Source organism: Chanodichthys erythropterus, chromosome 21 (assembly GCF_024489055.1).
Source record: "Chanodichthys erythropterus isolate Z2021 chromosome 21, ASM2448905v1, whole genome shotgun sequence".
NCBI classification, from domain to species: domain Eukaryota; kingdom Metazoa; phylum Chordata; class Actinopteri; order Cypriniformes; family Xenocyprididae; genus Chanodichthys; species Chanodichthys erythropterus.
The window spans coordinates 32,722,829-32,750,639 of NC_090241.1; the positions used below are offsets into that span (position 1 = coordinate 32,722,829).

Sequence of the window (27,811 nt, forward strand, 5' to 3'; positions counted from 1 at the left end):
CCAGAGTCTAGACTAACTCCAAAGGATCTCAAGAGTCGAGATGTTTTTCAGTTTGACTGCAGCACTTGGTAACAGTCATCTTTCTGAGTCTGAGGCTGACATTTCACCCAGGAGGGAAGTGTTAAGTGTAATCCCACTCAGCAAGACCCCAAGAGCAGCTGCTTCACAGAAAATCATGGCCATTATGTTTGACATTTCTCATCAGCCTCTCACTGTAAAACCACGGGAGAAGTCTTGGGAGGTTCTTATATATTTATTTCAGTTATTTATTAATTACTTTGTGCTTTCACAGGGGTGTCATTTCATGGAACATTCAACTTTACCACAAAAGCCCTTGGCCATTATGTGGTGTACCAGGTTTTATGAAGCTCTAACAGATACTTTCAGGTTACAATATGTACTTCTGCTGCAGACATAGTGCTTCCAACAAACTTTCAATCGTCAAAGTTGAACAAATCTGTGGCCTTCCACTGATTACCACAAAGAATTTAAACTGGCCTCTCACTTATATATATATAAAAAAAAAAGACAATGAACTGGTGGGCTTAAAAGCACAGCTCAATTTTTTGTTAAAGCACTTTCAAAGCAAATAAACTACTGGTTATGCATTACTGACCAGCCTTGTTTTTACAAATTTTAAAAGTACATTATGGAAGTTTTCTGTTCAAAACCAACAAAATTTAAATAATGAGCCAATACACATCAATCACCACACCTGTCACTTTGACATTGTATGGTGTGGGAGTGGCATAAGTTAGTCATCACAAAGAGTAAAAAAGTTTGACATGGAGCATATAAATCTCCAACCTATGGGGAATCACCTGTTTTAAACAAACACTGAACAGAGGAAAGTCTGCTCGCAAAAAGAGAACACGACAGAGCTCGCAATAATACAAGAATCAACATTGGCAATAATGGCGAGAACTGGATTTGAAATGTTGTAAAGGTGATGCGGAGATGTTTGTGAGTAAGGTATTTTATTGAGCAGATAAATGTCCATATGTAGCTCTCTAATAGAGTTAATTATAAAGTATTATCTATTGTGAAGGTTTATTTCATTATGGTTGTTGTAGTGCTTTGCTGGAGTTTATTTTTAAAGGGGACATCGGATGCAAAATTACATTTTACATGGTGTTTGAACATAAATGTGTGTCTACACAACCACCCCATAATGATAAAAATCCACCCAGTGCTTTTTTTTAATCCCCACAAATCATAAGCACTTTGTCAGATCAAGTCATTCACATAATCTTGACAAAGTGACGTAAATTTGCATTCGTTGGCGAACACTGGCGTTTTAGCATAGACCCGCCCAGAGTGAGCTGTAAACAGTGCGCCAATGTTACGACACCGAGCAGGTGTAGACAAGAATGTCTCCTAAGCAACTGAGGTGTTTTGCTATTGGATATAAGAATGAACATAGCAGTCGTCCTTTACTCTCGACATCTGAGCCGCTGAAGACGCAGTGGATTCATTTTGTTTTTAAAGGGAATGCGCCCCCGGATCTACCTATATACGTTTATGTCTGCACTAAAAAAGTTTATGTTTTGCTAAAAAGTTCCTGAAGGATGGATCAGTTCCTCCAGAAGACATGAGTAACGTTTTTTTATGAACCTTTTCAAATTGCCTTTCCTAATAATGTGCTAGTTAGCAAGTTCCACGACAAATGCGGCTAAAGTTCATACCGCACAGATAAATGCCAACAAACACATCTGTTGGAGTTTGTTGGATCAGGACGCAGCCTCCGAAATGAGACGCAGCTAGTGTGATGGTAACACTACAATAAGGTTTATAAAGGTGTTCGTTAATGACTAACAAGTAATTTTCATTTATAACTGCATAAATAAGAATGGTGAGTTCAATGCAATAGAGTGCCCCAGGGATGACGCATTTTTGTAGGCAAAACCCGGAAGCGAGTTAGCATTTTAGGACTTCCGGTTCCAACGCCATAAAGTCTACGGGTTTTTTGAATGGGTTTTTGCTAAATCGCCTGAAATAAGGTCTGTGGTTAACAAAGCCTCTAAATATTTTCACGTTTTGATCTATGACATAAAACACACCAGTTATAACCCACTTGTGATTTTTTTTAAACTTTTACTGTGTCTTAAAATCGGCGGTTGCTAACAAGTTGCTAAAAGGGACTTCCTTTGGCGGGGACTTTACACGTCATCATTAAAAACGGGACATTTGGACAGCAAGTGGAAAAGTATTCATACACAGCGCAGATCATAATCAGCTAGCATGTTTTTAAATAGAGTTGTTTTTTAAATAAAGTTTGAGGAAGCTTGGTGGTGACGACGTTGATCCGCGACCATGGTGTGCTGTAGTCCGTTACAGCACACCAGTCCGTTTATAGCCTACTGTTAGCCTTTTATATCTGACGCCTTTATTTAGGCTTCAAAATCTATAAATTGATAGACAAAACGTGAAAGTGTCATAACCCTTTGTTAAACACAGAGCTTATTTTCTGCGATTTTCCAAAAGTCTATGGGAAAAATGCATAGGCTTTCAATCAAGGGAACCCGTGCGCCGCTAACTTCCGGGTTGGCCTACAAAAACACGTCATCTCTGGGGTACTCTATACCTGCCAAATAGCGTTTACAGCCGCTCTGGGGTGATAGGGGTGGGATGAACAGTAGCTCATTATCATTTAAAGGGACATGCACTGAAAGAGGTGGTTTTTTACATAACTATTACGAAATTTTAATCAAAGTATGTTATGGACTTTTCATGAAGACCCTAGAGAATCATACTAACTTGTGGAAAAAAAAGTTACATAGTGTACCTTTAAAGGCACAATATGTACATTTTTGTGGCTAGAGGTTGCCTATTCAAAACAAAGGTATAGTTTGATGATGCAAAGATTGAGCGCAGAATCATGGGAGATGTCGTCTTCACCTCACAGCCGGTGGAAAAGAATCGGGATGAGACTCAGGCAGAAACCATGTTCATGGATTTGATTATTAATGTTACTGTAATATGAAGCAGAGCACCAAATAAATAAATGAGATTCAAACAATAAGAATAAATGTGTTGAGCTATATAACAATGATTATTTTTCTGTCTATAAATGTATCCAAACTGTTGTTCCCTTGTCTAATAAACCATAAAATATATTAAGTGTCTTTGGTGTTTCCATGGTTTCTACAAAATAAAACCTGAAATCGAGGGTAACACAGGTATGATGTCATTGATAGATGACACATGGATATGGTCTGTGTCCTGGTTAAAATTTAAACATTCTTGGAACATCTGGGATAATGTAAGTGCACAAGTCAACAAAATATATAACACTGTTCTAGTGGTTTATGGATATTTTAATCCCAAAATCTTACATATTGCACATATTGTGCCTTTAATAGTCAAAATTATTTTAAAGTCAAAATGATTAGCTCCAACCCTTTAAGGATCACTGAGATCATGGGTTTATTTCCAGGGAATTAAAACATATATATATATTTTTTAAATGAAATAAAAAACAAAGCATCAGTAAAGAAAGTGGAAATCCTTGCCTATTTGACATCTTATGTTGTTTCAAAACAAAACCACTGAACAAGAGATAGAGGTCTGTGTCAAGTAAATGTAATTTCTTCCTGTAAGAAGTAATAGCAGGAGGGAGAACGAGAAAGATGGAAGTGGAAATACAAGAGAAATAGAGTGATAATGAACAAAAAAGAGCACTGAAAGAAAAAACATTGACTTTTTGGAGTTTGACAGAGGTAAGTGAACACAAAATACTCCATATAGCTTGTGTGCTATAATAAACGTCTTCTGTATTTAATTTGATTAAAGATTACGAGGACACGTGAATTAAAAAAGTAATGATGTGCTTGGATTAATCATTTATAATAAATACTGCAATATTTCATAAAAAAAACAAGAACTGTCCATTTTGATTTCATGGTGACTTTAAGGAACTGCAGGGGGTTTGTGAGATAATGAAAAGCTAATAATTAATTATTCATAAAAATGTAAAATTTAAATAACTTTAATAAAATCTATCAAAATAAAGCAATTATTTAAAAAAAGATTTTGTTTAACTGCACGTCAGCTGAATATTTATTGAAATATTAACTTAAAATCTCAGAGGGTACTTTAGGAAAATAGTTTGACTGACAAAAAAATGTTTGGGAACATTTGTATGAAAATGACATTTGATTTTGATTTGTTTTATTTATTTATTTATTTTTTTATAATTGATTTTGATGAAAGGCAGACACCTCGCTGTTTTTCATTCATTTAATAAAAAAATAATGATAACAGATATGTCCTCTCCAGACACTTCATATTCAGAGCACAAAGTCTAGCTCACGCTCCTACAGTCATCAATAAACTGCATTTACAACCCATTTTACTGCTGTACGAGGTAGAGCAAGACTTTTATCCATTAAGAATTGATTGTGAAAAGTGGGTGTTGCATAACACAAATCAATGAATCATTTAGAATAAGTAAATGGGGACCATTTTGATTTCAAAGGCAAAATAATGTCCCAAAAACCAACAGCTGGTAGTAAATTGCCATTTATTCAGTGAATAAATGTATATAAATATAAATATGTTTGAAGAAAGAAAGAAAGAAAGAAAGAAAGAAAGAAAGAAAGAAAGAAAGAAAGAAAGAAAGAAAGAAAGAAAGAAAGAAAGAAAGAAAGAAAGAAAGAAAGAAAGAAAAACAAGCCCTGCCTGTAAATCTCTCTTAGATACATCTAGTGACAACACCAGAAACAAGTAACCACCTTGCCATCTACAGGCCAAAATATATAATATGGATTACAAATGTGTAAAGGAACATGAGGCGCACTTTAGTACTCAGACACAGTAATATACAACTATATTCTCCACAGTCCAGCTGAGAACATCTACTTTTGCAAAGCAAGCTTTTTGGCCAATCAAACAAACAGTTAACACTCCTCTTTATTGTTCTGTCCTGAATCCTTGGCCATCTTGTCTTTCAGATACTTGATTTTGAGTGAATAGTACTCTTCCTGAAGCTCTAGGACTCTTTCCTGTCTGCGCAGCACAGACATCTCCAGATCTTTCTTTCCTGCTGATTGCGTAGGCGGGGGTGAAACGGTCTCTGCGGTGTTTGATTGGCTGTCGTTTGCACTGTTAACAGGCTGAGCGTCCAACACCGGTGCAATCTCAGCTGGAATAACGTATTTCTCCTCTTCCTCCTCCTCATCTTCCTCTTGTGAGATTGCACTTTCATTCTCGGTTTCAGCTCTGTGAGAGGACAAAGCTGTTAAATTAGCAAAATGGTGATTGGCAAATATATTACATGAAAATTCTGTCACCCTTACGTTATTCCAAACCCATAGGTTGTTTAATAGTAGTATAGAACTGTTGTTCTCACCAAAGCTGTATTTATTTAATCAAATATACAGTAAAAACTGTAATAATGTGAAACATTACAATTTAACAGGTTTATACAGGTTTGCTATTTTTAATACATTTTGAAATGTAATTTATTCCTGTGAATTTTCAGCATCATTACTCCAGTTTTTAGTGTCACATGATCCTTCAGAAATCATTCTAATATGATGATTTCCTGCTCAATTACTATCTCAGTAACTACTAAATTACTATTACTGCTCAGTTATTTGTAATGGTTCTTATTATTATCAATGTTGAAAACAATTAATAGTTTTTGTGGAAACTGTGATACACATTTTTTTTTTTAGGATTCTTTGATGAACAGAAAGTTTAAAAGAACAGCATTTATTTCAAACGGAAATATTTTGAAGCTTTATAAACGCCTTTACTGTCACTTTTGAACATCCCTGCTGAATAAAAGTATGAATTTCTTTTTGTTTTCTTTAATCTAAACACTATTCAGTTAATTTGTATCTTTCTTATATTGTATTTGAGAAAATAATGGCAATTTTCTGTTTGGATGAATTATCCCTTTAAAGCCGGGTTCACACTGTCCGATTTTAGCCACAATTTGACAAATTTTGCAAATCCTAAAAGATTCCACTGAACCTAGGCTAAAATCTGCAGTCTTTGATCACTAGTTTGACATGTTCGCCGACAGCTGATTAAAGACCATTGTGATCAAATTTGACCTCTGATGAAATTCTGCCAGTGTCAGAAGAAAGTTGAGGTGCAGTCCTGCAGTGTGACTTCTTCTATGACAACCGTCAAATCAAAAACCAATAGAAGCGCAGAAACTGATGACGCAATTAGTGTGACGACAACAAACCACCACTTGTTTTTCCCCCAGTTGTTTTCTTCTCAAGAAAAGCCATGATCAACACGAGATTGTTTTTCTTTGCTAGCCACCATTTCAATCCCGCATGTAATGCAGCTCACAGTCACCGAACATGTCACGGATTTATGATGTAAAACTCTGGATGAGTCTTCTTGCGTTCGAATCTTACCGTCTGACATTAATGACAACTGAGACCTTACAAGTGTGACATGACTTACAGCGGGGGTCACGTTCGTACAGTCTGACAAACAACAGTCGTAAAGGACTATTATAAATCGTACAGTGTGTTGTGCACCCGGCTTAACGCATCTTATTTAAACCAAGAATTATGACAATTTTCGCCAAAAAAGTGGGAAACTTTTGTTCACGTGTACAACATTATTATGCCGAATGCTTCCATTTAGAAAGTTGAAGACATGATTAGAAAGGGCACTGAGGTTTAGGAAACGAAACAGGAAAACAGAGTTCTGTGGTCATACCCTGGCGAGGCGTACAGCGTCATGTAGCTAGTGCTGGGAAAAGTAGAGAGTCCTTGGTTGTGATGAGCGTGTCTGTAGTAAGACGGATGGGAAGGCAGAGATGTAGGCAGGGACGGCCGGTGGATAAATTCCCTTAAGAGGTTTCCTTGAAACTCCATCATCTCTTTCCACATGGTCATCAGACTCGCCTGTTCCTCCTTCTGTTCTTCTCTGGCTTCCCTTCGCAACCGTTCCTCGTACTCCCTCTGGTTCTGCACATGGAGAGGGTCTTGATCTCTTACAGAGTCAGAAATGAAATGTTTTTTGGCCTTCTTCCTCGCAGGTTGAGCAACAACTAAAAATAAGAGCATGTAACAGTCAGTTACGCAAGTTCATATTATGATTCACAAACGTTTTTTGTTCTTTGACCCAAAATATTTTGGTAACACTTTACAATAAGGTTCATTAGTTAATGTATTAACATGAACTAACCATGAGCAATACACTTGTTACTGTATTTACTAATCTTCATTAATGTTAATGAAAATACAGTTCTTCACTGTTTGTTAGTTCACTGTGCATTAACTAATGTTAACAAGATTTTAATAATGTATTAGTAAATGTTGAAATTAACATTAACAAAGATTAATAAATGCTGTAGAAGTGCAGTTCATTATTAGTTCATGTTAATTAATGTAGTTAACTAACGTTAACTAATGAACCTTACGGTAAAGTGTTACCAATATATTTAACAGAGATTTTAAGCTAAAATTTCAATCAATGAACAACATATTTGCATGTTCTATAATGTCACGACATGTCATTCAATAAAATATATAATTTTTTGGGTGTTTTATTTTATTTCAAAAGTATTTTAATTTCACATTTTTATGATTTAAATAATGCCATGCTTTTCTAGTCTAAACACCAGTTAAGGAAACCCAAATCTATCAGATTTTTCTTTTATTATTTATTCAAAAAGATTTCTAAACCTTATTTTTTAAATATTATGTTTATACTTGCATTAAAAATGCAAAATAACCATATTTGCGTCTAGGGTTGCAAAGGGGTGGAAAATTTCCGGTAATTTCCCTGGAAACTTTCCAGAAACTTTCCATGGGAAGTTAAGCTGGGGAATTTTGGAAATATTCCAAGTTGGAAACTTGACAAGAATTTACGAGAATTCATTAGAAATATGGGTTAATTTATACAAACTGTATCACAAACAAACATAAATATAAACATTTTGATTGCAGAGTAACCAGGAGCTGAGGAGAGGGTGTTTGAATCTGAGTGGAAGCAGAGGAACTCTTGCCTGGGGTTGCTTGTTTTGAGCCACTGGGAAACTTTGGGCACTTGGCTATATGCTGCTGCATCTTTGTGGCATTCTTATTAACATAGGTCTTTGCACAGTATATGCACATGTACACAGCCTTTCCTTCTACAATGGCTGAGGTGAAATGTATCCAAACATCAGATGGTGCACGTGGCATTGCTCTGTAGAATAAGATTAGAAAAAATTGTAAAAAAAACAAAACAAAAAAAAACACTAATGCAATGCCAATGCGTGCACGCACACACACACACACACACATTATATATATATATGTATATCATGAATAGATCAACACTCCTCAATCAAACTATAATCAAACTATAACATGCGTTCTTGTGTAACAGAAAACTGGCTAGCAAAAAGCAGGAGAAACTGCACAGCTAGTTAGCACCATGATAGCCTCTTAAATTGTCAATGAAATGGTGTTAGCTAGCTTACATTTAGCATATCTGATTTAGTGGCTAAATAACTACTGTATACACATTGATAGTATTTTCTAGCTAAACTTTAATACCATTGATCAAATATTTTACCCTAGTAATGTCATTAAAACTTACTTGACTGGATGTAGTCCTTGGGCTCAAATGAAGCAGTGTGGTTTCAATAGTCCTGCTGTAGTGAGCAGGATTCTAGAAATGATCTGTGCATGTGATGGAGGAATGCACAGGGCATGCAGGGGGCGTGGCCTCAACAGCCCTGCAGTGAGTAGTTTGCATGTGATTGAGAAATGGGAAATTTGGCTTATTTTGAATTAAATCTGGTTGTTTGAACCAAGGTTATACTGCTAGGTGTTTTTTTTTTCCAACTACATTTAAGTTCCCTGTTATAGGCTAACCTGCAAAATTTCCAGTTAATTCCCATGGAAAGTTTCCAACTTTGAAAATTTCCAGAATTATGCAACCCTAAATATGTAGGAGATGACGATAACTGGACACTACTTGTGGAATTAATCATTAAAGGATTAGTCCACTTTTAAATAAACTTTCCTGATAATTTACTCACCCCAATGTCATCCAAGATGTTCATGTCTTTCTTTCTTCTGTCGAAAAGAAATTAAGTTTTTTGATGAAAACATTCCAGGATTTTTCTTCTTATAGTGGACTTGAATGGCCTCCAGACGGTTGAAGGTCAGAATTACAGTTTCAGTGCAGCTTCAAAGAGCTTTAAACGATACCAGACGAGGAATAAGGGTCTTATCTAGCGAAATGATTGGTCATTTTCTGAAAAAAAAAAAAAAAAATACAACCGTTTATGCTTCATAAACACAAAATATCGCCTTGAATGTACTTTCCGTTTCCACATTCTTCTAATGCTGTGTGTAGTGTTGCACAATATACCGGTACTAGAAAGGTATCACGATACCCTGCTTTTAAAAACGGTCTGGTTCTTAATTTTATTAGTACCGGTACTTTGAGTGCCAGCTGTATTTCCTAAAGTGCAACAGCAGGGGGCAGTGTGCGTGCAGCGCGCTGCTTCTAAAGCACAATATTGAGTGCGTATTTATTCCTCTCAACTGCGCAACCGCTTTTTATGATGACGAAACGAGAGGTATGGTTGTAAATACAAGAGCTCTTGAAAACAGTTCACAAATTGTTGAGAAAGCAAATGCACGAAGCGAAATATGGCATTATTTTGCTCATGTTGCCGACAGTCAGGGCAAGCCCACGGACACCACAAAGCCCGAAACAAATTTAAAGAGCGACAGATTAGTGAATGTGATACCAGCATTATGTTTATGCTCTCAAACATTAAATGAGTGTTTTTTTTTTTATTTATGTTACTCATGCAAGCAGAACTGAGGTGTATTATTGAGTCTAAGTTTCATAAGTGATATCTGGTTGCAAAAATAAAATTTATTTAAAAATACATAAATATGTGAAGGGTATATACAGTTATTTTAAACCAATTTATGCTTTAATAACATTGCTCTAAAGCCGCGCACACACTTAACGATTGTAAGGCCGATTATGAGTGTAAATTGATGCTTATGACTGATCGCGCTCAAACGCGTCCAGTCAGAGCCGGTTGCGTTCAGTCTGCGATTACAGTCGGTGTTCAAATTCCATGTGTGAGTATATAAATCGGCTCCAGTCGAAGGAAACAATCGGTATGTGTGTTCAGTTCAGTCTTAGAATGTTTCAGCAAATCGTTCGGTGTGTCCCCGGCTTAAGTATTTACAGTAATCTAATTTTTACAATAATCTTAGTGTCAAAAACACCTACATGTATATAAAAAAAAACAGCACAAAAGCATAACAGCAAATAATTTACAATTTTATTGAGCATAAAAATAATAAACATTAAAAATTATATTATATCTAACTTCACAGCAATGAAGCTCAAATCCAGAATTATCAGCCTGCATACTGGTGAAGAAAGAAGTTCTGTCATATGTTATTTATTTACTTTTCCTGCATTTTCAGGTTTTTGCCGTAGTATCGTTTAAGTATCGGTAACGTGATATTTAAGTTAGGTATCGTATCGAAGTCAAAATTTTGGTATCGTGACAACACTAGCTGTATGTCCTACGCCTTCCCTATTCTACTTACGGAAAAATACAAAACTGGTGCCACGTTCGTTCCGTAAGTAGAATAGGGAAGGCGTAGGACATACAGTGTAAGTTTTTTGAAAAATGCGGAAACGAGAAGTGCGTTCAAGGTGATATTTTGTTTATAAAGCATATACAGTTGTATTTTTTTCAAAAATGACCAATCGTTTCGCTAAATAGGACCCTTATTCCTCGTCTGGTATCGTTTAAAGCCCTTTGAAGCTGCAGTGAAACTGTAATTTTGACCTTCATCCGTCTGGAGGCCATTGAAGTCCACTATAAGGAGAAAAATCCTGGAATGTTTTCATCAAAAAGCTTGATTTCTTTTCAAATGATGAAAGAAAGACATGAACATCTTGGATGATATGGGGGTGAGTAAATTATCAGGAAAAGTTTATTTAAAAGTGGACTAATCCTTTAAAAAGAGGTCTTGTGGCAACAAAATAGCAAACTATTTTGAACAAATTTGTGCACATTATACAGTGTACACTATCCAATAGGAAGTATAAAGCTAGTATTGAAAGCAAAACACCTCCTCTTGACTTATTTGTTTGGTCAATTTAAAATGTAAATCGTCATGTGAAAATAAAGTAGCATACTATCGTGCGGACTGTGCTTTATTCAACATACTGTTATAACAGTACGCATCAAGGCACCTTCTGTCATGTCATCCGTCTCCGCGTCATCAGGAGTGATGGACACCTCGATGTCAGTGGATCTGCTCTCATTTCGCGCGTCCTCGATGGATGTACTCTGGGGCTCTTCGAGTTTCACGTTATTATGAAGTGTTAAAGTGTTCGTGAGGCGGTTGCTGCCCCATATGGACTTGCAGAGATCATAATAATTCCAGTACACTCTACCGTGGCCGCTGTTTCTGTGATGCTCGTGAATTTTCAGGAACTTCTGCTTGAGTGTTTTCAGTTTGGTGGTGACCTGTCGCTTGGTTCTGTGGATGCCTTGCGCCCGAAGGAGCCTCGATATTTCGGCGTAAATAAGAGAATCGCGAACGGTTCCGCTGATTTGCCTGCTGATTTCTTCGTCCTGTCGGATGTACAGCAGCGCCCTCGTCTCGGTGTCCGTCCAGTTTCTCTCTGCTGACATTTCTTCATACATTTCGCGGCGTGGAAACCTTGGGGAATCACGCAGAGTTCGTTGACACAAAACATCAGTTGATTCCAGACTCGCGCGTCACGTAGGCCTGCAAGTACATGACGTATGTACGTCACTCGTTCTGAACTTTGTGATTGGCTCAGACTGGCGGGAGCCCTCTAGCGTCAGTGCGTCCATAAACGTCACAAATCGTTCATTTATTTCAGTTATACAAACCTGAACATGCCAAATTGTGCGACATACTTTTTGTATGCCAGGCTGTCATACAAAGAAATTATGAACAACAAAAACAAAATAGAAACAACGAAATATTTATAACTGATTATGTTGTAGTCGATATGCTTTTTTTTCCTGAGCTTTGTATTTTTCATGGGTTTTTTTGCATAGTAAAATAAAAGTTTGCATTTTTTGCCAGTTAATTTTGTCAGGTAAATACTTTAACCACGTTTAATGTTTAGTTCTTCCCTCATTTAAAACGAATAAAAACATTTTCCTCATATTTTGATGGTTTCATGGAACTTGTAGGCTTGTCCCTGCTGAAAAATCCAGCTAAAACCAGCCTAAGCTGGTCAGGCTTGTTTTAGATGGTCTCCCAACCTGGTCATAGTTGGTTTTAAAGGGGTTTTGGTTAGCTGGGAGACCAGCTTAAACCAGCTAAAACCAGCTACTTACATCTTAAACCAGTTTAGGCTGGTTTTAGCTGGAATTTTCAGCAGGGATTAAAACCAAATCTCCTTTCCGGTCATGACTTTTCACCACTACTGTAGTTCAGGAATAAAATGAAGAAGAGCAAAACCATTCAATAAATGTGCTAATAGGATATCAGGGAGATACAGAAATCCAGGTAAATCTGCATTTATTTTCCTATTCCTATTATTCCTATCCTATTATTTCCACAATGTTGTTCAGGTGAATGTGAACCCTAAGAGGCCAGTTCATTTAGCAGCTGCCAAATTTGACTAATAAATTAAAATATCTATCCTGGGTTTACGGTTGGATCAGAACTCTCCAGAGCACAAATATCCTACATCTCTGGGTCAGACCTGGAGAAATGAGCCTGAAAACAATGTCGCACATGATCTTCTGAAGCAAGCACAGTGTCAAGTCCTACAAAGAAAGAAAAACAAATTTGAGAATTGATAAATCATGTTTTATTGTTGTGTACATGCTAAGGCACTGACTGTAGAACAGACCAACAGCTGATTGGTCAAACCAACAAATACAATAAAGATAAATTAGACAGTTACTGAGGGGGCAAAAAAGTACAAAAGGTTTTTGTAGAATAACATACAATGTGAAGAATTTTCTAAACTTAAAATATGGATTTTGTATACACAAACATAAAAGATATATTTAAGAGAATATTCCAGAGCTATAATACGAAGCACCAACTGCAAAGAGATCAACAGTGTTGGACATCAGAGATCGAGTTAAATGAAGGCAAAAGAACATTGATGGATAAAATAAACAAGGTTTGTATAAGAATTAAAATTTCAATACCAAATTAACCGTTGATACTGAGAAATACAGATACAGCTTGCTATAGCACTACACTGGTCACATGATTTAAGTGAAAAATCAAAAAATTTCACTGCCACCGCTTTGGCATGTGACCAATAAAAGTTAACTGATAAAGATGAGCAGAACTAAATAATACAATTATAACATCAACACCTGTTAAACAAACAGTGTTAAACAAGTTACTGTACATACATGACAATGGAAAAATCCATCACCAAATTTAACACTTAAAATGTTATAATGTACTGTAAACATGACCATTTCAGAAAACAAAAAAAACTTCTGACAAGAGAAAATACACAAACCTTAAAATACATAATTGAGAGGTGTAGATACCACACATCTGAATATAGAGCTGCACAGAGCATTTGCAGGATGGTTGCAAAACTTTAAATTTACCTTTGTTTTGGTTCACCAAACACGCTGACCAACAACACAAACAAAAGCAAGGTTAAATTTGCCCAGTACATTGTGCCAGTATTTAATCTGAATAAAAAAAAAACAAAAAACAAAAACAAATCACTAATATAATCAAATGACATTTTCCTTTCATATTGCTACAGAATATGAGGGGATATAAACGACTGGGAGATTCCTTTAAAAACTTGAGACGGCGACTCACCTACTGCAAAATTGATAGTCACATGACTCTTGATTGAGAAAGCAACAGCTACAGAATATCTCTGTAATAAAGAAACGATTCATAATGAAAGCATGATATGAATCATGAAAAAACATGTTTCTTTGATTCAGTACAAATCATTTAAAGGATTAGTTCACCCAAAAATGAGATTTCTGTCATTAATTACTCACCCTCATGTCCCTCCACACCCATAAGACCTTTGTTCATCTTCAGAACACAAATTAAGATATTTTTGATCAAATCAGAGTTTCTGAACCACACATAGGCAGCAATGTCACTTGAGGTCCAGAAAGGTATTAAAGACATTGTTAAAATAGTCAACGTGACTACAGTGGTTCAACCTTAATGTTATGAAGCGATGAGAATACTTTTTGTGCACCAAAAACAAAACAAAAAATAACGACTAACAATTTGAACTGTTGGCTTACGCAGTTGACGACTGTGCAGGCTTCCGTGTTCTACATCAGAACGGCGACTCATTATTGGCCGGCTCCTGCGTCAGCATCACACGCATGCATCGTGGTGCTCATATGTACAGCTTGGGCCAATACTGAGCCGGCGTTCGGACGTAAACAAGGAAGCCTGCACTGTGTTCAACACGTCAACTGCGTATGACAACAGTTCAAACTGTTAAATAAAGCAGTTATTTTTGTTTTTGTCGCTTCATAACATTGAGGTTGAACCACTGTAGTCACGTTGACTACTTTAACAATGTCTTTAATACCTTTCAGGATGTCAAAAGGTACAATGACGTTGCTGCCTATGTGTGGTTCAGAAACCCTCATATTTCATCAAAAATATCCTAATTATTGTTCTGAAGATGAGCGAAGGTCTTACGGGTGTGGAACGACATGAGGGTGAGTAATTAATGACAGAAATTTAATTTGGGGGTGAACTAACCCTTTAAGTTTATACTGATCTCCCTGATCTTCAGAAAACCTGGTATAGTAAACCCCACATGGGGTTGATGAAAAATCAGTCATGATACATGAGCTGCATGTGATGTTTTTGGCTTTGCTGTTATTGTTCAGTGACATAATTAATGTGCTTGATTCTAAACTGATAAGAAACTGATTGTTGTCGCATCTCTCTCTACATCCTGGAGTCGTTGAGCAGCACATAGGAAGAGTTTTTGGCTTTTTTACTGGGTCTGTAATGAGATTGGGCGTCCCACAGGTCAGAGACTCGCTCTCTCGCTAACCACATCCTGGAGGCGTTTGAGCAGCACGTCGTCGCTCTCTTGCCGGAGGCACTTAGATGGAGACTCGGTCTCGTCACCATCCATTGTGAACGCCCGCTTCTTGCTCACCCCACCCTGACGGATCATCTGGTTTATGTCGCTCAGTTCCTAAAGAAAAAGAGCAAATAGAAGGCTTTAACCACAGCCATAACTGAAAAACTATCTACAGTCAAACCAAAATTTATTCAGACACATTGAACATTTCATTCATTAATACAGTTTATTCACTATAGTTTAAAAAATGGAAATAAAATATGACAAGATCTCAGCGTTAAACTGTGTCAGAAAAAGAAAAAAAAGTTAATTATGTCAAATAACACTAAAGCAAAACATGGTCAGGTCAAAGTGTCTGAATAATTTTTGGTTCCAAATTTTTATCAATTTTACTGGTAGTCCAATGTATGAAGAATTTTTGGGTATAATATGTCACAGTTTACTTTATTTTGCTATCCTCACTTACATAAATGAACTATAGTGTACTGCACCCACTAGTAAAAATATATCAAAAATGTCTGAAAAATTTTTGGTTTGACTGTATATTATGGAGGTCATTAGGAGTTTGCAAATTAAAAAAAAAGGATGGTGATCTAACATGAAAACTGAATTAACTGATTTTTAAATTTAATAAAAATGCCACTATAATAATACCCAGCTGTATTTCATTGTTTGGACATTTCTCGATTCATCTTCCTTGTGCTCGACAGAAGACGGACATACAGGTTTGGATGAGGATTAATAAATGATGGCAATTAAATTTTTCTCAAGAAATATCCCTTTAAGGGAGTTATTACTGTTGATGCGCATCCTAAAGTTTGACTAACCTTTGATGGGCTGCCGGTGAACTTGTACGTGTATGCACTGGGGGTGAGACTCGAGCCATTTTTATGAGGAGAGACGAAGATGGAGTGTCTCTGAGACACACGCCGAGGAGAGAGAGGCTGAGCCCGAACCGATGGGAATGGAGATAATGGAGGAGCCTCCATCTTTATAGAGAAATAGAGAGAAAGAGTGAAATACTTGTTTCCAAACTGTCTAAAAAGTACAGTACAGTAAAAGATAATTTTCAAAAAAGCAAAGCAATACACCAACCCTGTTATCAAGCGTAGAATGTGCATATTTGAGAGCGAATGATTTCATCTTTAACACGTAAACAGAGTTATAGAACTGGATGAGGTCTCCTCTTTCCTCTGCTTCGCTGTCAGCCTCTGTTCTGTCAACCTGTTCCATCCTCTCATTGGCTGTTAACAGAAACGTATAAATAAAAATTGTATAAACACATATACACAACCATTCAAAAAATTGTTTTTGAAAGACGCATACAGTAAAAACAGTAATAATGTGAAATATTATTATAATATAAAATACAGGTTTTCTGTCATTTATTCCTGTGATCAAAGCTGAATTTTCAGCATCATTACTCCAGTCTTTAGTGTCACATGATCCTTCAGAAATCATTCTAATATGCTGATTTTCTGCTCAAGAAACATTTCTTATTTTCATCAATTTTGAAAACAGTTGTGCTGCTTACTTCATATTTTTGTAAAAAAACATGAAACATCAGGATTCTTTGATGCAAGCAGACAATAATAATTGTCTTTACTGTCATTTTTGATTAATTTAATGTGTCCTTGCTGAATAAATGTATTAATTACTAGGAAGAAAAAAAACAAAAACCTTACTGACTGAAACAGAAGTGTAATATATTGAGCTTAAAAAAAACAAACAAAAAAAAAAAGACATCTAGGATTTTGTCCACATCATCCTTACACTGGTCTGCTGGCGGATCCACTTCCATGTTCTCATCTGCCTGCTGCTCTCTGAGACGCCTCTTCAGTAAAACACTGCGGTACACCTAAAAACACACAAACAGGATGTTGTGGTTGGCTCATTTGTGCTCTCATCACAGCTCAAATTCCAAGCTTTTCGACATTAGGAAACTGGGGCACACCATTTTGTACCTTTATGAATGATATTTATGTGGAATTCCACATCACAGGTTTGGAAAAACCAAGACTGTTGATACTCACGTGACTGTGGGCCTGAGGCTGGGTTCGGTAGCATTTCATAATGTCTTGAAAAGTGTTCTCTTCTTTTGTGATCTGCAGGAAAAAAAAAAAAAAAGAAAATTTTAATGAAAATATTGTTATACATTTTCATCTGACGATTTAGAGAATTCCGATTTATTTTTTAAAGAACTGAAAACTTCTATTCAGCAAAGATGCATTCATTTGATAAAATGTTACAGTAAAGACATTTATAATGTTACAAAATACTTATATTTCAAATGAATGATGTTCTTTTGAACTTTCTATTCATCAAAAAATCCTGGAAAAAAACCAAAATCACAGTTTCCACAAAAACTGCACAACTGTTTTCAACATTGATAATAATAAGAAATGTTTCTTGAGCAGCAAATAAGCATATTAGAACAATTTCTGAAGGATCATGTGACACAGAAGACTGGAACCATTCAGCTTTGCATCACAGGAATATAATTACATTTTCAAATATATTAAAATGTATTTTAAATTGTAATATTTCACAGTATTACTGTTTATGCTGTATTTTTGATCAAATAATTACAGTCTTGGTCAGCATAGATTTTTTTCAAAAGACTATCTCTAATATGTTCTGCATCTAATAGATGTACCTTTGATATGATGTAGATGGCACAGAGCAGCAGCTGGTCCAGGTGTCTGTCCTTCATCAGGTCAGTGCAGTGCAGCAGAGAATGCTCGAAACACGTCCAGATCTTCCCTCGCAGCTCCGATGAGATATCCAGCTTCAGACACAGATCTCGCAGACGCACGCTGGCTAAATGATACACCTGAAAGAACGAGCAAAAGAATATATGCACTTCAGCTAACAAAGATCTTCATTCAATACCAATAGATTGTGTACATCAGCAAAAAAACTTCTTCCTCACCTTCCTGAAGAATAGCGCGAGGGATCCAGTGCGGCGGGGTTTGTTGGCAGCCAGAGGCTGTGCGTCGGAGCTGGCGGCTGGAGCTGCAGTTCGGCTGGGGGAGGCAGTCAGTAAGACTTGGGCAGTGAGAGGGTTCATCTCATTGGCCTGAAGTTGGATGACTGTGATGCCGCCCGCCTCGTTTTTCATCACTAAAAGATGCAAAACACCAGCACATCAGCAACAAAATCAAACAAATATCTTTTTTGGGAAATGTTTTGCGTGCTTAAAAAAAACAAACAAACAAAAAAACTTGGCAGGTACTTGGCAGGGGAATAGTTAGCTGCTGGCCATTTACGGTTGCCATGGAGAGGACAGTCGTGGTGGTGTTCTGGTTGTTCTCCATGGTGTTGGGAATGATTTTGATGGGAGTGACTGATATTCTTTTCACTGGGGACTGTGGCGGAGGGTCATCACCAAACAAGCGTCTCTTAGCGCTGCCAGCCGCTGGAGAACTGTAGCGGTCGTGAAGAGAGATGGGAGATTGAGGAACATCTAAGAGAGAAAGGAGACAAGTATTATTCCAATGAGTGTTCAATATTTTTAGGGGGGCCTTTTTGTGGTTTTAAGTATATGATGGTTAGCTTTGATGTCATCTGTAAGCTTGAAAAAATTAAATACAAATAAAAAAATTAAAAAAAATTTAAAATATTGAATTAAACGATAGTAAATATTAATATATAAACAATTATATGTGCATTTTAGAATGGTAAATGGACCAAATATATCCATAAACAAATTTTTATCCAATCAAATGCTCTCTGCAAAAGCATCATAGAAGCCAACCTCATTTTAAGATGTATAGTACCTTTGCGTGCGCTGGAGCCCAGACCTGTACGGACCTCCCTGATGCGAGGGTGGATGATGGGGGATAGCGCCACCAATGGCAGGTGAGTGGGACCACCGGCATTGTTGCCCGTGTCAAAATTACTGGGAAAATTCACCTAAGCAGCACACACACACACACACACACACACACAAAAAAAAACATAATATCTGTTATTTAAATGACACCAATGATGCTTATAGAGGAATTTACAATCTGTTCACCCTACAAAGCAGTTTGTGAGTGTGTGTATACCTCTTCCACAGTAGGGATTTTATTATTAGCTTTATTAAGCGCGTTCCACAGGGCCGAATCTTTAGTCCAGGCTTTGCTTTCCAGCACCTGCTCCTCGATGCTGTTCAAATGCTTCACCATGTCTCGGGACAAACCCTCCTCAGAGCGGATGAACACCTCAATCACCTACACAAACACATCATGAACATTTAATTAGCATTTCAGTTTCCTTTAAACACACTCAACAGTTTGTTTTAATCTTTAGAGACACATTCATATCTACACTGCAATGTGATGCAAAAGTACACTAAAAACACTACCAAGGCTGAAAACCACATCCTAAAACTGAAGTGTGCCTTTGCAAGCGAATAATATGAGCACTGTGTGGTTCAACGTATCACAAAGCTCACGGTTTGTATCATATGATTTTTGAGTCACGGATTGGATCAGTTTTCAGGTCAGCAAAAAAATAATCAGCACGTGTGCCAACTACGATCCGCTTAACTCCTAGCTGACACCGTTCAGTACCTTGTAAAAGTAGAAAGGCTGGATCTGAAAGATTTCCAGTATCCATGGGAAGGTTCTTTGAGAGCTGTAGGCAAACAGCACCACCTCCAGACAGCACGCCAACAGAGAGCAATGGAGCACCTCCTGCTCCAACAGGACCTGATAGAGATCAGGAGGAGAGAGGAAGAGGTGACAATCTCATGTAAAAGCAGAAAATATAGAACACTGAAATAATATTTGGCAAAATCCATTTTCCTCTTTCTCTTTAGTAATATAAACAGAAGTGAAAAGTTTACATTTAGTAGAACACTATTTATATTATTTAGCAGGCACAAGGACTTACCGCCATATCTTTGCCCTGTAATCTCTTCATCTCCATAGTCATGATATTCTCCAGGATCTTGAAGTACAAGATCTCTGCCAGCTTCAGACGATTCTCTGCAAAATCTACACACAAGAACCTGCACTTAGTTGCATTATAAAATGTGAGGCTTTTCACAACAGTTTACCCTATTAAACATCTTTTTTAGATGTGTAGAATATCTGACCCATATGTGCTCCTGGCAGGTCATCTGTGGGTTTGGTGTAGGCCTGTTTAAAAATCTCTCCCATGGTCTTCACTCGATTCAGAATGGATTCAGAAGGATTTCGAGAGCAGGAACTATAAAAACATGGTGAAAATAAAACAAAAAAATCTCTAAGAAAACAGGCCAACTATTCGTGCATGGATGGTTCAGGTTTTAATACATACTTAAAGATTTGGACCAGAGCATCGCTTGGTGCGTTTCGTAGGCCAGACACCATGCTCTGCAGTCGGCTCACACTTTGGGTGGCTGAGGAAACAGGGGTGACCAGCACCTCTTTCTCCTTCAAATACCGTCGACCCGTTAGAGGTGTAGAGGGAGCAAGGGACCGTGTCTACATAAAAACACAACAGGATAGGTCAAAGGACATACACTACCATTCAAAAGTTCAGGGTCAGAAAGTTATTAAATGAATAAAATACAGGTAATAAAAAGACATGTTTCTTGAGCAGCAAATCAGCATATTAGAATGATTTCTGAAGGATCATGTGACACTGAAGACTGGAGTAATGATGCTGATAACACAGCTTTGCATCACAGGAATAAATCACATTCTACAATATATTGAAATACTGTAGAACTGTATTTTTTATCAAATAAATGCAGCCTTGGTGTGAGACTTCTCACCAACGCCAAACTTAGGTTAAATATCACTCTATATGAAATACTAAATATGTACACCAAGTTTGACAACCAGGATGTTCAAATGTTACTCTAAATGTAGCAACAGTGAGAGAAAGCTTCAGTACCTTTTCAAAGTGCTGCTGAAGGTTGTTCTCCACCTGCATACGGGCGGATAGCTGACCTGACGGAGGCTCAGCGGTGGATTTGCGAGGCGTGCCGATCTCCTCATCTGCATCGGCCCCCAAAAACACTCGCTCGTCAAAATCCCCCACAGTCAAAACATATTCCTCATACTCACGATTTATGGCTTTACTGAAAAGACAAAAAGATTCATATACAGGTGCATACTGAAAAAAAAAAAAAAAAAAAAAAACATTAAATTTAATGCGTGTTTGTGTGCATTTTGTATTTATATACATTTCATGGCATATGCTTACTTGTTGTCTTGGAAATTTGGGGTGTCCAGCAATTCAGTCAGAGTGTCAGCATCACCTTTTAATATCTGAGAAAAATAAGGGAATAAACTGTGAATGTGGAAAGCATGAACAAGCTGTAAATCAGCAATCATATTGTTCTTGCCGTGTAGATTGTTTGTAAAAGTGTGTATTCCTCACTTTTTTCTCAAACAGTGTCTTTATGTAGGGTTTAAAGTAGTGCTCCTTTATGCCTTTGGCCTCCACCACCAACCCATCATGCAGTTCACACAACTTGTCAATGACACATGGCATCTCCTCCAAGTTTTCTGTGTCCTTTGGCAGTCCTACACAAAGTGAGCAACAGACTCTCAACGAAGCATTTTACATGTTTATTTTTCACAGACACAAATCAACCTACAAGAGTCTCTAACTGAATCTGATAAAAACACAATACAGTAATATGATGGGTCTAAGAGATGTGTTCAGTATTGTTGTAGTGTGTTGTAAAAGGTTTTAAACCACTAAAAGTCAGTTGGCAATCAAAATAATGCAAGTGCCCCAAATTATGTAAGATAGAAACATATTGCTACTATAAATCTGATTATAAATTAATCTTTTAAAACCACCAGAAATTAAACAAGTTTTTAGTTCATGTTTTAGTCCTAATTTTGGCATCTGTATGCTAGTGTACTCCTAAAAGCCAGCTATTGGGGGATAAGCACTTTAATATGTTCTGTTGCTTGCCACAACTTCCAGATTAACAGGTAGTGCAAGAAAGTAGAGCTCAGAACATTTCATTTAGTCATTAATAAGGAGTTATAATAAGTTGTACTGTTTTAAATTCATTACAACTTCATCTATTCAGTCAACAGCACATTAACTAGTGCTATCAAATCGATTAATTGTGATTAATCACATCTAACATAAAAGTTTGTGTTTAGATTGTGTGTGTGTGTGTGTGTGTGTGTGTGTGTGTGTGTGTGTGTGTGTGTGTGTGTGTGTGTGTGTGTGTGTGTGTGTGTGTGTGTGTGTGTGTGTATATATATATATATATATATTTATTTATTTATTAGGGGTGTCGCAATATACCGGTATTGACGATAACCGTGATATTCAAAGCATGAAATATCGATATCGTGTTAATTTAGGGTGTGACGATATACCGGTATTGATGACAACCACAATATTTAAAATGAATAGGATGCTTATGATATCATGACATGTAAATACTCCAGCGCCAGTACCTGGTTGAGCTCTCAGGTGGCAGTATTGTACCTTAACGCTGACACCTGTCAAACAAGACGACGCAGCGCGCAGCTATTCCGAGCGGGAGAGTGAGAGGCTCTGTTCACACACCCGAAAAGTAAATAAGCTCGACAGTATGGGAGTTTTTCGGCTCCTTAGACAGCTCAATCCGCAGGATTTGCCTAGCTACAGTCAGTGCGAAGGGTGGCAACACCACCAACCTTTTTACCCACCTCGGTGTCCATCACCCTGCAGATTGCGCCATTTTACAGAGAGTAAGTTGTGATTGTTTTACTAGTCATGAAATGGGAAATGTTATATTTACCTGTTAACAGCAATTTTCTGTGTTCATATATTTAAATAAAGAATGATTCCTTTAATAAGCCTACCGCGTTTTCTGTACTAGTCATTTATTCAGCGTGATGTAGCTATGCATGCAGTTATATGCCCTCAAAATTCAAGATACATGGGCATTTTTTGCCCTGACAATTTTTTGTCAGTATATCATATTATAAGATGTAGTTGTTTTACAATATCACACGAGCAAAAGTGCTGTTTTCCCCAAATCAGCACAAATGCAATGTTCCTTCAACTTACTGATTAACAATGCGAGTTACATTTTAGACACAGTATTGTTAATATTGTTTTTTTTCCCCCTTTATTTCGCCAACGAAAATTACATGATGAACAGCAGAACAGAGCCGCGTGTGAAATGTTTTTGTTATACTGACTGAATCCGCGTTTAGAACGAATTAATCAGAGCTTCGTTCCTGAATTAATCAGTCATTTGAACAAATCGGTTGACTCACTCAATCATTAAGACAGTGACTTGTACTAAGGTACGTTTTAATTAAAAAGTTAAAATTAGAAATAATTCCATATATAAATATTGAATTAAATTAATTTAGACAAATTGTAAATGCTGTGTAAATATATTAATGCAACTTCTCATTCCGTGTCACCTGTATATTGCAAAGATGGATTTTGTTGATAATGATTTCATTTGATTGGAAACAGCCATAATGTATAGGCTACTATGCTAGTATTAATTTTTATTTATTCAGGTCTTAAAAAGCCTTAAACTTGACTTTAAAAAATGTGCAGCAACCCTGAAAAGAGAAAAACTAAATAAACAAAGTAAAAATTATTTAGACTGATAAATTTCTCCCCCCAAGGATTCTATAAATATCACAATATCTCGTTATTGTGATATTTTTTGGCCACAATAACAGTGGTGTGAAAAATCTAATATCGTGACAGCCCTAATATATACACACACACACACATTTAAAAGACGCAATTAATCGATTTGACAGCACTATCATTAACTTTACAGTTAATAATATTTCAAAACCAAGTGCGCTACACCTTGGCTAGTAACTCCTCTAATGCAATCAATGGGCTCACTTGCTCTGCCTTTTCAAGGATAATGATTTGTAAACAGAAAAGCATCAATCAATCAAGGAAACATATTCTCTCACAGCAAGGTGAAGGGAACTTTACCTCTGAAGTACTGATTGATGAGATCTTTCTTGTTGGAGCACATGAGAGCGTTGCAAAACACCAGATCCAGACAGCAGAGCAAAAGGTGATAGGAGTTTACCAGGTCATCTCCAATCATGCGGAAATTACCTGAAATAGAAAAAAATCATGTCATTTGTTTACTATGGCATTCAGATAAGTCAACAAGAAAGTTTTGGACTAATCTGTCAAATATGTCTGTAGATGAAAATACACTACTGTTCAAAAGTTTGAGGTCATTAAGATTGTTTTTTAAAAGAAATGAATATTGTTATTCAGCAAGGACATCATAACATTAGGCAACACAACTTTTTTATCCATTGATAATAATAAGAAATGTTTCTTGAGCATCAAATCAGCATATTAGAATGATTTCTGAAGGATCATGTGACACTGAAGACTGGAGTAATGATGCTGAAAATTCAGCTTTGCATCACAGGAATAATTCACATTTGAAAATATTCAAATTGATTTATTGCGTTTTTGTTTTTATTAAAATAATATTTCTCAATAATACATTTTTTTCTGTATTTTTGATCAATTAAATGCAGCCTTGGTGAGCATGAGAGACTTCATGCATTCAGTTGTTTGATGCAAAACCTTCACACAATTTATGCATTTATTATTACTGTGAATTAATTAACTAATTTCTTTTATGTTGTTAATAGCAAGCATTATTCGACAGACTGCTCCAGTAGTCTTATTTAAACTATACTTATGTTCTATGGTTCAAACAGGGGAGGCTTCTTTCAGTCAGCTTACCTTTGGTATACACAAAGAGAGTCCAACAGAACTTGAAGACGTCACTGATGTGGCATGGAAGACGCCTACAAAGAAAAAATGTATTTGTTATTTTCTTTTTCAAAAGAAAGCTGAGAAAGCAGATAAAAGGCAGTCAGATTTACCGGTGTTTGCGGCTTCTAGGCAGGCGAGGAGGTTCGCCCTGAGGATTCTGAAACATGTCCAGAAATATTGGCTCAAATTTACGAAAAATAACCGTCGACACTTCAAAGTTGCGTTCTAGTCGACCTATGCGACTACGGAAATCCTGAGAGAGGTTCGACATGTCTGACCACTTCTTCATCTTGCTGAAGAACTGGATCAAACTAGAAGAAAGAGAGAATAACAACACGCACATCTTAACATACACACCTCCATTTATGCATGAAATAAATGCTCTTGACATTGATCATATTGTTCCTCTTATTTATTCTTTAAAACTAAAACTTTTCCATTATATAAACTGAAATTTCAACAGAAGATCCATGTCTGTTTGAGGTCCTTACCTGAGCTTCGCCGAGCGCAGGATCCTTGTAAGGGAAACGCAGTTGCCCTCCATCACACCTCGTCCCACAGTAGGGATAGAGCTCTTCCTACAGGCAGCATACAGAGAACAGGCCAGCCAGTGCACAACATCACCCTTAGACAACCAAACACATGACACACATTAAGATATACAGGGAAATATATCTCATACAGCTGAATTAAAGCCTAATGTACCACATTTGATAAATGAAATGTCCTCCAACATGATCAAAACTTCTTGTACACAATCTTCTACATGCCTCTTGCCCTCTAATTGATGGTTCAAATGTTTTAATAAAGTAAAAGTCCTTTTAGTATAATGCTAAATAAATGTCCACCTCCAGGCCGTGGTACATGTGTCTTTCTGCTATGTATTTTTATTAAGCAACACAAGAATTTTAAATAGTAATATTTCAAGATGAACATTTTCTGGACTGAAGCAACTTAGGTTTACTTGATTATAAATAAAAATTTCTTTCTGAAAAACTGATGCATTTTTCCCTCCTCGTTTATGAGCTCCATATTCTCACTATATCATACTATATGAGACATAAAAGCATGACATATATGTAATAATAATAATAATAATAATAATAATAATAATAATAAATTATATATATATATATATATGATACAAAACATTAAACACTTACGCATCTTTTTTTTTCTTTTCTATTTTGTCTAAAGGTTCAATAAACTGTTCAGTTAAAGATATATATATATATATATGTATTCTGTATTTGCAGGGTTAAGTTTGAACACCAGTACTATAAATTTATAGAGACATTTACTTAGTATAGTATATGACAGCTCTCTCATCTAGCTGCCAGTAAGAAATGTGTGGACAAATGCATCATTCCCAGCATTCCCTTAAAATGACTTCCTCATATTTTCCCTATTTATGTTATGTGACATATTAGTGAAGCATCTGTCATTTTAGATGCAGAATATTAATTCAATTATTTATTTATTTATTTATTTTTATTTTTTTTAATGGTATAACATTGACATTTTTTGGATATTTGCTGGTATTATTTGAGTACCAAGGCAAAAAGTACAGTGGTGATACCATGATAAAGCAATGTAATCAGATGATAATACTACATGACTTTGAAATTCATGTAGCAAAATACCATGGTAAGTTACTACTGTGGCATTTTGTGTTCTATGGTAGAACCATGGTATTCTAAGAAGTGCCATGTAAATAACATAGTATATTTTATGGTAGCCAATGTAACGTACTTCAGTGAACACCAGTCAGTGTTAATCCCGTAACTGTTACTTGTAGTGATCTCTTTAGTTGGGGACTTTAAACGAAGCTTTACTGACTGGTACTGGTTATTTTGACTATATATCTGCATGAAAACCAAGGTGAGTTGAAGGCAGAGCGCGAGATGTCAGCGGTTCCTGTCATTTGGTTGTCGTGTGAATGTGAATTAAAGTCGAACCTCTAGCGTGTAAGTGTTCCAGATGGAGCTGAAGTTCTGAAGCGCTTCTGCTGCCGTCTCCTCGTCCATATTGAGCTCTTGACAAAGCGCCTCGAGATTCCTCCGTATCGAGCCATCGGCCGATTTAACCGACTCCGAATCCGTTTCATCTCCCCGCATTGCTAGAATCCGTGAAAATCCGATAATATCCAAAGAAAAGTGTTTGTTTGGGTGAAACACGGAGTTGACCCGAAGCTCCGCTGACCTCCTGATGCTATCCCACAATGCCGAGACATACGAATGGCGCGAAAACGGGGTCCTCTCAGCCAATGGGAGAACAGGAGGAGATGGCGTCATTACAACAACAAAGACGACAGCGAGGTAGCATGGAGGATTTAAACTACCGCACAGTGTTTACAAATATACTATACAAAATGTAAAGAATATAAATACAAGCCGTTTTACTTTTGCTCCTTACTTATGTGATATTCTGTAACGCTTAGTATAGAAATGTAATATTGAGGATTGTTTATGCAATACTATTTGTGAATTTCACAACTTTGTTTGCTCATTTGATCTTATATTGCAAGTTACTAATTGACGTTTATCCGTGGATACTTTAGTTATACTTAAATACATTTATTTCTTATATATACATATAGTATTTGTTATGTGTATTTATTATATCATACACAATGAATATCAGAAAAACTAAATATTAAAACTAGAATCTAGAAAAAGCCTGGATATTTAAAAAAAAATGTTTTGCATACAACTAACTGATCAACATCAGACTTATTGACTTGAAAGTTGAAAGTCATCTTTTATTGCACAATAAAAGATCACATACCATGGTTTGAATTTATATGATTGGTCCACATTGGTGTACAGGAGCTATTTGAACAAAAACAAACAAAATATCCCAAAATAATGATAATAAAAAATAAAATAAAAACACCCACAACTCTCAGCATTGCTGCAGATTTCATACCAAGAGAATAAGTTCACTTTTTTTGTTTTGAGTAATCATCCCAATATAGTGCACTTGCTTCAAATGTAACTATGAACTTACAGTACTTCCTTGTCATGAACAC

The 27,811-nt window shown here is 36.5% G+C and overlaps 2 protein-coding genes across 3 annotated transcripts; both read right to left on the reverse strand.

Moving 5' to 3' along the window:
- Positions 1–2,853: 2,853 nt before the first annotated feature.
- Positions 2,854–11,945, reverse strand: si:dkey-6e2.2 (uncharacterized). 2 transcript variants are annotated; one of them, XM_067374052.1, is made up of 4 exons: positions 8,560–9,025; positions 7,982–8,163; positions 6,688–7,021; positions 2,855–5,220 (listed from the first exon to the last, which is right to left on the reverse strand). In XM_067374052.1, the coding sequence occupies exons 2-4, from the start codon at positions 8,157–8,159 to the stop codon at positions 4,899–4,901; spliced, it is 834 nt and encodes a 277-aa protein (XP_067230153.1). In that variant the 5' UTR covers positions 8,160–8,163; positions 8,560–9,025; the 3' UTR covers positions 2,855–4,898. The 2 variants fall into 2 exon arrangements, with proteins under 2 accessions (XP_067230152.1, XP_067230153.1); XM_067374051.1 differs by lacking the exons at positions 7,982–8,163; positions 8,560–9,025 and adding an exon at positions 11,206–11,945 and having other exon boundaries at positions 2,854–5,220.
- A 2,700-nt stretch (positions 11,946–14,645) lies between these two features.
- Positions 14,646–26,989, reverse strand: rbl1 (retinoblastoma-like 1 (p107)). Its single transcript, XM_067373094.1, has 22 exons — positions 26,739–26,989; positions 25,272–25,405; positions 24,891–25,091; positions 24,748–24,812; positions 23,968–24,096; positions 21,418–21,563; positions 21,241–21,305; positions 20,929–21,115; positions 20,347–20,513; positions 20,144–20,256; positions 19,939–20,042; positions 19,617–19,754; positions 19,110–19,274; positions 18,837–18,972; positions 18,293–18,523; positions 17,990–18,180; positions 17,714–17,890; positions 17,091–17,162; positions 16,831–16,915; positions 16,153–16,301; positions 15,885–16,046; positions 14,646–15,171 (listed from the first exon to the last, which is right to left on the reverse strand). Exons 1-22 carry the CDS (start codon positions 26,895–26,897, stop codon positions 15,001–15,003), a joined length of 3,147 nt encoding a protein of 1,048 aa, XP_067229195.1. The 5' UTR covers positions 26,898–26,989; the 3' UTR covers positions 14,646–15,000.
- Between the last annotated feature and the right edge of the window lie 822 nt (positions 26,990–27,811).

Excerpts from the sequence above, each read along its gene's own strand:
- si:dkey-6e2.2 (XM_067374051.1), bottom strand. The coding sequence starts at position 11,662 with ATGTATGAAGAAATGTCAGCAGAGAGAAACTGGACGGACACCGAGACG. Across the intron at positions 7,022-11,205 it reads GACGGATGACATGACAGAAG|TTGTTGCTCAACCTGCGAGG; the intron begins GTGCCTTGATGC and ends TCTTATTTTTAG. Across the intron at positions 5,221-6,687 it reads ACGCTGTACGCCTCGCCAGG|AGCTGAAACCGAGAATGAAA; the intron begins GTATGACCACAG and ends GTCCTCTCACAG.
- rbl1 (XM_067373094.1), bottom strand. The coding sequence starts at position 26,897 with ATGCGGGGAGATGAAACGGATTCGGAGTCGGTTAAATCGGCCGATGGC. Across the intron at positions 21,564-23,967 it reads CATCAATCAGTACTTCAGAG|GACTGCCAAAGGACACAGAA; the intron begins GTAAAGTTCCCT and ends CACTTTGTGTAG. Across the intron at positions 16,047-16,152 it reads ATTCTACGCTTGATAACAGG|ATGGAGGCTCCTCCATTATC; the intron begins GTTGGTGTATTG and ends TTCTCTATAAAG.